The 11,328-nt window shown below is 47.1% G+C and overlaps 1 protein-coding gene and 1 long non-coding RNA gene across 5 annotated transcripts in view; one reads left to right on the forward strand and one right to left on the reverse strand.

The window, feature by feature from the left end:
- Positions 1 to 288: 288 nt before the first annotated feature.
- Positions 289 to 11,328, reverse strand: part of paxbp1 (PAX3 and PAX7 binding protein 1) — a 39,169-nt gene continuing 28,129 nt past the window's right edge. The window contains exons 8-9 of the mRNA XM_070441386.1: positions 9,354 to 9,465; positions 289 to 557 (exon numbers count right to left, since the gene is read on the reverse strand). Of these exons, the coding sequence (XP_070297487.1) occupies positions 431 to 557; positions 9,354 to 9,465 (239 nt within the window). The 3' untranslated portion in view covers positions 289 to 430. The remainder of the gene's footprint in view (positions 558 to 9,353; positions 9,466 to 11,328) is intronic.
- Positions 10,616 to 11,326, forward strand: LOC139026101 (uncharacterized). 4 transcript variants are annotated; one of them, XR_011477812.1, is made up of 4 exons: positions 10,616 to 10,672; positions 10,724 to 10,931; positions 10,976 to 11,249; positions 11,287 to 11,326. It is a non-coding gene; the product is annotated as an uncharacterized lncRNA (long non-coding RNA). The 4 variants fall into 4 exon arrangements; XR_011477809.1 differs by having other exon boundaries at positions 10,724 to 11,249; XR_011477811.1 differs by having other exon boundaries at positions 10,724 to 11,116; positions 11,287 to 11,323.

The following is an 11,328-nucleotide window of genomic DNA, read 5'->3' on the forward strand; positions in this document are numbered from 1 at the left end:
CTAGATAAGGTTTATATTCCAGTGATATGTAACCAGAGGTAGAGAGGTTCTTACCCAGGTGATAGACTAGATAAGGTTTAATATTTCCATGATATGTAACCAGAGGTAGAGCAGTTCTTACCCAGGTGATAGACTAGATAAGGTTTATATTCCAGTGATATGTAACCAGAGGTAGACAGGTTCTTACCCAGGTGATAGACTAGATAAGGTTTATATTCCAGTGATATGTACCAGAGGGTAGAAGGTTCTTTACCCCAGGTGATAACTAGATAAGGTTAATATGTCNAAGGGTCAGAAGGTGAGAGGTAGAAGGGTCAGAAGGTGAGAGGTAGAAGGGTCAAAGGGTCAGAAGGTGAGAGGTAGAAGGGTCAAAGGGTCAGAAGGTGAGAGGTAGAAGGGTCAAAGGGTCAGAAGGTGAGAGGTAGAAGGGTCAGAAGGTACCTCTCTCCAGACAGTACGATGTGAGGTCGGTCGACGTCTCCTCATCGTCGGAGGAAAGCCCCTCTAGATGCTCTGCCCTCTTCCCGTTCTGCTCCCGCGCCTGCCGCCGCCGCGTTCTAGACCCGCCCACAAACAACGTCAGCCAATCACACAAGACATTGTTTAAAAAAAATATATATGTTTAAATAGAAAACACGGAAGAGTGGTTTTTTATTAGTGAATTTACATTTATGAATATGAAATTAGCACAACATTAGCACAATTAGATTTATGAGGTAAAATTGTTTTTCCTTTATCTTTATTATGGTTAAGGAAACCGAGTAGCACATTCTCCCATAACAAACAGAAGTCATCAAGAATATTAACAATTATAAAACTGAATATCTTTCCATAATTGTTTTACATGTAGACAAAGCCAAAATAAAAATGCTGTTTCTGGATGCTCAACTGAAAAAGTACAATCAATGTTAATGTCTTTTTTTTAAAGTTTCTTCAGGTAATGAATCGCAGGGGTAATACTTATGGATCATTCTGAAAGAGACCTCTCTCACCTTATTAACAAGCAGATATGTGTGGTAATAACCAGACTTTTCCCCCAACAGATATTAGCGACCGATCTATTCCAGTAACTTGTGACATAAGGAATGGAGACAATCTCCCTTTGAAATAAAGCATAGACCTATTGTTCTGAGGGAGCAAGGAGAAACAGATTTTCCCTATTGGAGAGTCAACAGGATTAAGAGAAGGTAGGTCCAGAAGGTGAGGTCTGGTTACACATATAAATAACATGAGAGTTCCAGATGGAATAGCATCAAAGACGAACTCTCTAGGTGTAACAGGGATATAGTAACGAGATTTTTTTAAATTCCTTATAATTGACTAACAGTCTTCCCTGTATTAAACAGTTGACTCACCAGCAGGATATGATTATTGAACCAGTTCTATAGAAAATAAAAGACTTGTTTCTATACAAAATGTCCTTATTGTTCTAAATGAAATACCCATGTGGGGGAAAATTATGTTTATATATTAACGACTACGCTATTTAGCAGGAATCTTATCAATGTTATAGCTACAACGTAAGATCAAATTGAAGTCACCAAAACGGGAGAAGATATAATGAGGGATGAAATTTCAAATTGAAGTTGGATACTTTAAAGAATGTTTATCTTAAAAGTATTATTCAAAGCAGGAAAATCCCATAAATTGAGACCACTATATTCATGTGTTCATAACGACAGATTTCCTAATATAATGTGTACGATTTTTCCAGGTAAGGTGAAAAGCATCTGGTCAAACGCTTTACATATTTTGTTGTCAAGATGTGGGGGGACGGGCTGCGCTGTGGGGGGCTGCGTGTAGGGGGCTGCGTGTAGGCGGGACAGGGCCGCGTGTAGGCGGGACAGGGCCGCGTGTAGGCGGGACAGGGCCGCGTGTAGGCGGGACAGGGCCGCGTGTAGGCGGGGACAGTGGACCGAACGTGTAGGCGGGGACAGAAGCGCGTAGGCGGGCGGCCGGTAGCGACCCGGTGTAGGCGGGACCAGGGGGCCGCGTGTAGGGGGGACAGAGGCCCGCGTGTAGGGGACCGGGCCCCGTGTAGGGGGGACAGGCCGCGTGTAGGCGGACAGGGCCGCGTGTAGGCGGGAACAGGGCCGCGTGTAGGCGGGACAGGGCCGCGTGTAGGGGGGACCGGGCCGCGTGTAGGGGGGACGGGGCCCCGTGTAGGGGGACCGGGCCGCGGGCGTGTAGGGGGGACCGGGCCGCGTGTAGGGGGGACAGGGCCGCGTGTAGGGGGGACAGGGCCGCGTGTCGACCGCGTGTAGGGGGGACAGGGCCCGTCGTGTAGGGGGAACAGGGCCGCGTGTAGGGGGGACAAGGGCCGCGTTGTAGGGGGGACAGGGCCGCGATGTAGGGGACAGGGCCCGTGTTCGGAGGGGACAGGGCGCCCGTGTAGGGGGACAGCAGGCCCCGTGTAGGGGGGGACAGCTTGACTAAGAAAACCGTTGAGATATGACTCTAGGTGGTTGATTGGACATGAGACATCAGGGTTAATCATTGTAAGACAGAGTGACGGGTAAAACCATCTGTACTCCCCACTGTCCCTCAGTATGGGGGAACAGGGCGCCTCCGTGATACTTGTTCCCAGGTGGCTAGGGTATGGGGACAGAGTGGCCCTCACGATACATTGTTTAGGGGGACAGACCGGGCCCCGGTTGAAAGACACCTTGCTTATATTGTGCTTTAGGGGGGGACAGTGATGGCCTGAATAAGAGTCTGTTCTATGTGCGGCGGACGAGTTGTGCCCCTCGTGATATGCGGCAATCCTTGTGTAGGGGACAGGGCCGTTGGTTACGGCGTGCACTATGGGCGTGGCCGCCTGTGCTTAGGTTGGGCTGGAGCTCAGGTTCCACCCGTGTAGAAGTAGGGAACCAGTGGCCGTGTCTTAGCGGGGACAGTGGCCGTCCTACATGATAGTTTGGAGACTTAGAAGAGGGCCAGTCGGGAGCATAGAGGTGAATCAGTGGGCCCCTGTGTATGGGAGGACAACATTCGGCCGCAGTGATTTTGTTGATAACCGGGAGACAAGTAGTCGGCCATTCTAGCAGCGGATGCGCATATCCTTAAGTAGGGCAATCTAGAAAGGCAGTACAACGTGATCGATCTTTAGTGCAGCTAGGGTTAACAAAGTCAAAATCGTAAAGCCGTAAAGGTGCAATAACTCCGGTCCTCAAAATAACCAAAACCTGAGCTACTCAGCCGATGAAGGGACCGGTAGATCTAGTTTCGATAATCGCTCATGTTGAAAACACTAATTAAAAATGACGCATATAGTCTAGATGAACCTAAATGAACCTACTCTGAAACCTAACAAATATATTCCAATATGATCAGATAATAAAGCAATATTTTCTTATGGCTCTGTCAGTAATCTTTAATTTTCAACAGACACAAAAGACAAATTTCTTTTATATAAAAATCCCCATAACATGAACATTAAATGAAAGAAAACCGGTATTCAAGGCACCATCAGTAGCCTATATTTTCTATTTTAGCAAAAGTGGGGCTAAATTTACTTCAAAAAAAAAACAATAATAGCAATTTTCTATCATCCACTCAACTGAAATATTTTTAAAATATAATTGGATTGAAATACAATAAAATAAAGTGCAAAAATCTATAATCAAAAACAACACTTTGTTTAAGGAGAAGTAACATGCAGTGAAAACAAATATTAAACTTTAACTTTTAAACTTGAAATGAGTAAAAACTCTAAATATGTGATTGCACAGTAATGTTCACTTGTTTGAGGTTGAGGGTGATACTTGGTGGTGTCCCATCTTTTCCACAAGTTCATCAATGTTCGGGGTAAGGCTCTGAGCTGAGGAAATCCTCAGAATTGAGTGGAGGTGTTCAGCAGTAAGTCGACTTCTGTGTGATGTTTTGTTCAGGTTCATCAAAGAGAAACAGTTGTTCACACAGGGTATGTGCTGCCAAACATAGACAACGTTTGAGCAGCCTGAATGCGCAGCTGGGGCTTGTGTCGGGGAGAAACGGGCGAACTCCGCAGCACCACTGCCGCATATTTTGCCCTCAGTGCATCATTGCATTGGAGGTCAATCAACTCCATTTGGAGGTTTGGTGGTGAGCTTTCCACGTCAACAGCAAATGGGTTACCGAGCAGTTCCAACCTGCTTTTTTTTGCTTTCAAAGTCAGCAAATCGGCGTCGAAAAGTCAGCGGCAAGCACCTATTTTATCCCAAACTGTGCGCTCGGGAACGCACTGGTAGAGAGCTTCTCTTTCATGGTCTGGCAGCTGGGAAAGTGGCTCAAATTTCTTTTCCGCATTCTGCGTCTCCCACAGAGTCAGTTTGGTTTTAAATGCCTTCACTGTACTGTACATATCAGAGGATGACATGATCCCCGACCCTGCAGCTGCAAGTTCATTGCATTCAGATGACTCGTAATGTCACACAGAAAAAGGCCATTTCAACACAGAAACATTTCGTCTCGGAGTTGTGTTGTGTCTTTCCTTTGCTGTCCAAGAACAGACAAATCTCCTCACGAAGCTCGAAACATTCTTTGAAGCACCTTTCCCTGGCTTAGCCATCGCACCTCTGTGTGATAAGGCAAATCACCATGCTCCGTTTCTAACTCCTGTCAGAAATGGCTTTGAACTGGCGGTGATTCAAACCTTTGGCTCTGATAAAGTTAACTGTGCGCGTGATGATGCTCATTACATGCTCCATTTCAAGGCTTTACCGCACAACGCTTCCTGGTGTATGACATGATAAGCTGTCAGCCTCACCTGTCGCGTTTTCCTCTTGCATCTTTTCCCGTATCTTCGCCACCAGTCCGCTCCTGTGTCCACACATCGCAGGTGCTCCGCTCGGTTGTCAAACCCACGAGTTTTTCCCAAGGCAGCTCCATCTCATTTACACATCTTGACACCCTTCATACAAATCATGCCGCCGTAGTTGTGCCATGCATAGGACGTAAAGCCAAAAACTCCTCTGTCACGCTAGGCTGGAGTCCACTCCGCGGATGAAAATTGACAGACTGGGCAATGTCAGAAATTGTCGGTGCTCTCATCCACAGCCAAGGAATATGCAATGAAATCTTTTCCCTTTTTCCACAAGCTGCTCTTTTTAATTTTGATGACAACTGGGTCTACTCTCTCGGCAATGGTTGTTTCTGCTCAGACTCACATTTAAAAAGAGTTGCCTTTTTTCTGGGCAAACTTCGTCACAAACTTTAATCATGCAGTTTTGATGAAAATCCCCCTCCGTAAATGGCCGGGCTGATTTAGCGATCTCTTCTGCCAAAATAAAACTGGCCTTGACAGCAGCCTGGCCTTGTGATTTGGCTTTTTTTGAACAGAGCCTGTCGAGATTTGAGGCCTCGTTTTAATTCCTCTGCCTTTTGTAGCCTTCCATGTCCATATTCTTTTTTGTTCCGCGTGTTCGTTTCATAATGTCTCTAGATTATACTCTTTCAGTAACCGCCACACTTTCTCCACACAGAAGACACACAGGTTTTCCAGCTACCCTCCGTGAACATATACTCCGACTCCCACCTTGTTTGAAACCCCCGGTTCTCAGTGTCCACCTTCCGTTTTGCCATTTTTGATGGGTATCTGAAAGTTAATTTTACTGTGATGCTGACGACTGCTGTGCCAATAAATATTGAAATGAAGCAGCCTACTGCTCGGTGCGTCACCGTTGCATTGTGGGAAATGTAGTATATGGTGCGTGTAAAAGATCTGCGGGCTGCCGGCTTTGCTGCGGTCTGCGGGCCGGTTCTAATAATAAATCAAGATCATCCAGGGGCCGTAAAAAACCTTCTCGCGGGCCGGATGTGGCCGCGGGGCCTTGACCTGACATTGTGGTGTAGGGGGACAGGGCCAGCGTGTAGAGGGACAGGGCCGCGTTGTGGACAGGGCCGCGGTAGGGGACAGGGCCCCGTGTAGGGGGACAGGGCCGCGTGTAGGGGGGCAGGGCCGGGGGGGGGACAGGGCCGCGTGTAGGGGGACGGGCCGCGTGTAGGGGGACAGGGCCGCGCTGTAGGGGGACAGGGGCGCGTGTAGGGGGACAGGCCGAGCGGGTAGGGGACAAGGGCCGCGGGTAGGGGGACAGGGGAGCAGGCGTGTAGGGGGACAGGGCCGCGATGTAGGGGACAGGGCCGCGTGTAGGGGGACCGGGCCGCGTGTAGGGGGACCGGGCCGCGTTGTAGGGGGAGCCGGGCCGCGTGTAGGGGGACCGGGGACCGCGTGTAGGGGACAGGGGGCCCCGTGTAGGGGGACAGGGTCATTTGGGTCATTCAGAACCGCTAACAGGAATGGGGGCATCTCAATAATGCTGTGACCTCCTCTCCTTCAGTGATTGATGCCTACCAGCTATTTACTCTCACCAATCCAGCTCTTTCACATCAGCGCAGATAAAGGAGACGGAGGAGCTTCAGACTATTGAGACTCACCCCAAGGGGACAAGACTATGGTAAAAGGGGTTGTATATTGAGACTCACCCCAAGGAGTCAAGACTATGGTAAAGAGGTTGTATATTGAGACTTACCCCAAGGAGTCAGACTATGGTAGAGGGGTTGATATTGAGACTCACCCCAAGGAGTCACCCAAGGAGTCAAGACTATGGTAAAAGAGTTGTATATTGAGACTCACCCCAAGGAGTCAAGACTATTGTAGAGGGGGTTGATATTTGAGACTCCCCAAGGAGTCAAGACTATGGTAAGGGGGTGTATATTGAGACTCACCCCAAGGAGTCAAGACTATGGTTAAGGGGGGTTGCATATTGAGACTCACCCCAAGGAGTCCAGACTATGGTAAAAGGGTTGTATATTGAGACTCACCCCAAGGAGTCAAGACTATGGTAAAGGGTTGTATATTGAGACTCACCCCAAGGAGTCAAGACTATGGTAAGAGGGGTTGTATATTGAGACTCACCCCAAGGAGCAAGACTATGGTAAAGGGGTTGTGTATTTGAGACTCACCCCAAGGAGTCAAGACTATGGTAAAGAGGGTTGTTATTGAGACTCACCCCAAGGAGTCAAGACTATGGTTAAGGGGGTTGTATATTGAGACTCACCCCAAGGAGTCAAGACTATGGTAAGAGGGTTGTTATATGAGACTCACCCCAAGGAGTCAAGACTATGGTAAAGAGGTTGTATATTGAGACTCACCCCAAGGAGTCAAGACTATGGTAAAAGGGGGTTGTATATTGAGACTCACCCCAAGGAGTCAAGACTATGGTAAAAAGGTTGTTATTGAGACTCACCCCAAGGGTCAAGACTATGGTAAAGGGGGGTTGTATATTGAGACTCACCCCAAGGAGTCAAGACTATGGTAAGGGGGGTTGTATATTGAGACTCACCCCAAGGAGTCATGACTATGGTAAAAAGAGGTTGTATATTGAGACTCACCCCAAGGAGTCAAGACTATGGTAAAGAGGTTGTATATTGAGACTCACCCAAGGAGTCCAGACTATTGTAAAGAGGTTGTATATTGAGACTCACCCCAAGGAGTCAAGACTATGGTAAAGAGGTTGTATATTGAGACTCACCCCAAGGAGTCAAGACTATGGTAAAAAGGGTTGTATATTGAGACTCACCCCAAGGAGTCAGACTATGGTTAAGGGGTTGTATATTGGACTCACCCCAAGGAGTCAAGACTATGGTAAAGGGGTTGATTATTGAGACTCACCCCAAGGAGTCAAGACTATGGTAAGGGGTTGTATTATTGAGACTCACCCCAAGGAGTCAAGACTATGGTAAAGGGGTTGATATTGAGACTCACCCAAGGAGTCAAGACTATGGTAAGGGTTGTATATTGAGACTCACCCCAAGGAGTCAAGGACTATGGTAAAAGGGTTGTATATTGAGAATCACCCCAAGAGAGTCAGACATATTTAAAAAGGGTTGTATATATAGAGACTCACCCCAAGAGATCAGACTATGGTAAAAGTGATATTGAGACTCACCCCAAGGAGTCAAGACTATGGTTAAGAGTTTGTATATGAGACCACCCCAAGGAGTCAAGACTATGGTAAAAAGGAGTTGTATATTGAGGATCACCCCAAGGAGTCAAGACTATGGTAAAGAGGTTGTATATTGAGACTCACCCAAGGAGTCAAGACTATGGTAAAAAGGGTTGTATATTGAGACTACCCAAGAGATCAAGACTATGGTAGAGGGGGGTTGTATATTGAGACTCAACCAAGGAGTCAAGACTATGGTAGAGGGGGTTGTATATTGAGGACTCACCCAAGGAGTCAAGACTATGGTAGAGGGGGGTTGATATACATTGAGACTCACCCCAAGGAGTCATGACTATGGTAAAAGGTTGTATATTGAGACTCACCCAAGGAGTCAGACTATGGTTAGGGTTGTATATGAGAACATCACCCCAAGGAGTCAAGACTATGGATAGAGACTGGGGTGTTATATTGAGACTCACCCAAGGCGAGATGACCCTATGGTAAACAGGATGTATATTGAGACTCACCCCCAAGGCAGTCAGGACTCATGGCTTAAAGAGAAAATAGTAATAATATGCAAAGACTTTCACCCAGGAGTCAAGACTATGGTAAAGGAGGTTGTGTATTGAGACTCACCCCAAGGAGTCAAGACTATGGTAAAGGAGGTTGTGTATTGAGACTCACCCCAAGGAGTCAAGACTATGGTAGGAGTCGTATATTGAGACTCACCCCAAGGAGTCAAGACTATGGTAAAGGGGTTTGTATTCACAGTATGTTTGATACGATGAGTACATTCAACATTGTGATAACTTCAATTTAACACTAGGGGACAGCAGAGCTCTGTTTAAAGAGATATTCCACATGTTTTCAGACCTTGGGAGTGTCCTGTGTCCTGGAATAAAAACTGACAAACTTTGGAGGGGAAAAAAAGTGAAATATCCATTTAAAACTATGAGTGAAGGTGGATTCAGCTGTTTAATCTGAGCTCCAGCTAGACACCTATAGGCCCTGGTCTAAAGTAGTGTACTATATAGGGAATAGGGTGCCGTTTGGGTTAAAGGCGTCAGCTAAGGGCAGTACCCTCGTGCCTCTCGCTCTGCGATCCTCCTGTCTGGCGTTCTCCTGATAGAAAGCCCTCACCAACATAGTTTCGCTACTATGGTCTATTTATTGCCTTACCTTCTCACGCCATTTGCACACATTGTATATAGACTTTCTTTTCTATTGTGTTATTGATTGTATGTTTCGTTTATTCCATGTGTAACTCTGTGTTGTTGTTTGTGTCGCACTGCTTTGCTTTATCTTGGCCAGGTCGCAGTTGTAAATGAGAACTTGTTCTCAACTGGCCTACCTGGTTAAATAAAGGTGAAATAATAAAAATAAAAATTTAAAACTAACTGAATATTGATATTTAACGTAGCATCGTACCGTCTGGCTTCTCGTTCTGCGATCCTTCTCTGTCTGGCGTGCTCCTGATAGACTGTCCTGTCTCTCCCAAACGAGTCAAGAGACATGAGGTTAGGAGCCATCACAGCCTTACCTGGAAGAGACAGGTCAAAGGTTAGAGACCTGAGGACGGGACAGAGATCCCCCCCCCCACCTCCACCTGGCTCAAATTCTAGACTACGCCCCACCACCTGGCTCAAATTCTAGACTACGCCCCACCTCCACCTGGCCCAAATTCTAGACTACGCCCCCGCGTGTCTCTGTGTCTCCCGCGTGGTGTTCTGTGTCCCTCCCCGCGTGTGTCTCTGTCTCCCCGCAGTGTGTCTCTGTTCCCGCGTGTGTCTCTGTCCTCCCCGCGCGTTGTCTCTCCTGTCTCCCCGCGCTGTGTCTCTCTGTCTCCCCGCGTGTGTCTCTGTCTCCCCCGCGTGTGGTCTCTGTCTCCGCGTGTTCTCTGCTCCCCGCGTTGTTGTCTCTGTCTCCCCGCTGTGTGTCTCTGTCTCCCCGCCGTGTGTCTCTGTCTCCGCCGGCGTGTGTCTCTGTCTCACCGCGTGTGTCTCTGTCTCCCGCGTGTGTCTCTGTTCCCGCGTGTGTCTCTGTGGTCTCCCCGCGCGTGTCTCTCTGTCTCCCCGCGCGTGTCTCTGTCTCCCCGCGCGTGTCTCCGTCTGTGAGTGGTGTGAGCCTTGTTGTCTAGTGAGCTTGGTGAGAGAGGGAGACGTGAGCTTGTTCTGAGTCCTGACTGCACAGTGTGATGTGTAAGGCGAAGCTGTTTCAGCTGCCTCCGTCTGTTGTGGCTGAGATGACTGTTACAGACAGAACCACAGACGGTCTGTCTGTAGTTGTCTGTAGACCTGTAGTCTTTTTTTTATATGTCACTGACCAAAAAGACTATGACCGCAATGTCAGCGATTCAGACAGGTTCTAAAGTGAATGCTAATTATATGCTGCTGCTTCTGACCGCAGACGGACAGGTAAGTGTGTTATGTGGATTCAAGATAGTTTTGTGTCTCCGTGATAATCCAAAGCAGAACAGCAATGCATTACGACTATAGACCAGGACAGTTCATAAAACAGAGAATGTTTTCTACATTACGACAGTAGACAGATCAGTTAATCAAACAGAGAATGTTATCTACATTACGACTATAGACAGGACAGTTAATCAATCAGAGATGTTTCTAACATTACGACTATAGACCCAGGAAGTTAATCAAACAGAGAATGTTTCTACCATTTACGACAGTAGAACCAGGACCAGTAATCAAAGAGAATGTTTCGCTACATTACGACTATAGACCAGGACAGTTAATCAATACAGAGGAATGTTTCTACAGTTACGACAGAGACCAGGACAGTTTAATCAAACAGAGAATGTTTCTACATTACGACAGTAGACCAGGACAGTTAATCAAAACAGAGAATGTGTCTACATTAAGACAGTAGACCAGGACAGTTAATCAAACAGAGAATGTTTCTACATACGACTATAGACAGGACCGTTAATCAAACAGAGAATGTTCTACATTACGACAGTCGACCAGGACAGTTAATCAAACAGAGAATGTTTCTACCTACGACGTGACAGGACAGTTAATCAAACAGAGAAGGGGTTTCTCATATTTATAAAACAGTACTTTTTCTGATCCTGGTGTCAAATGCAGAAATGCTTTTCATAAAAATGTGTTGCATATTTATTTAGTCAGTGCAAATTGTGTGTTGTCTAGTTCAGTCAGGTGAATGATTTGGAGGTGGGGCGTAGTCTGAATTTGGCCAGGTGAAGGGGGGAGCGTAGTCTAGAATTTGAGCCAGGTTGAGGGGGGCGTAGTCTAGAATTTGGGCCAGGTTGAGGTGTGCGTAGTCTAGAATTTGAGCCAGGTGGAGGTGGGCGTAGTCTAGAATGTTTGGGCCAAGGTTGGAGGTGGGGCGTAGTCTAGAATTTGGGCCAGGTTGGAAGGTGGGC

The sequence above is a fragment of the Salvelinus sp. IW2-2015 genome, unplaced genomic scaffold, assembly GCF_002910315.2.
Source record: "Salvelinus sp. IW2-2015 unplaced genomic scaffold, ASM291031v2 Un_scaffold3872, whole genome shotgun sequence".
Taxonomy (NCBI): Eukaryota; Metazoa; Chordata; class Actinopteri; order Salmoniformes; family Salmonidae; genus Salvelinus; species Salvelinus sp. IW2-2015.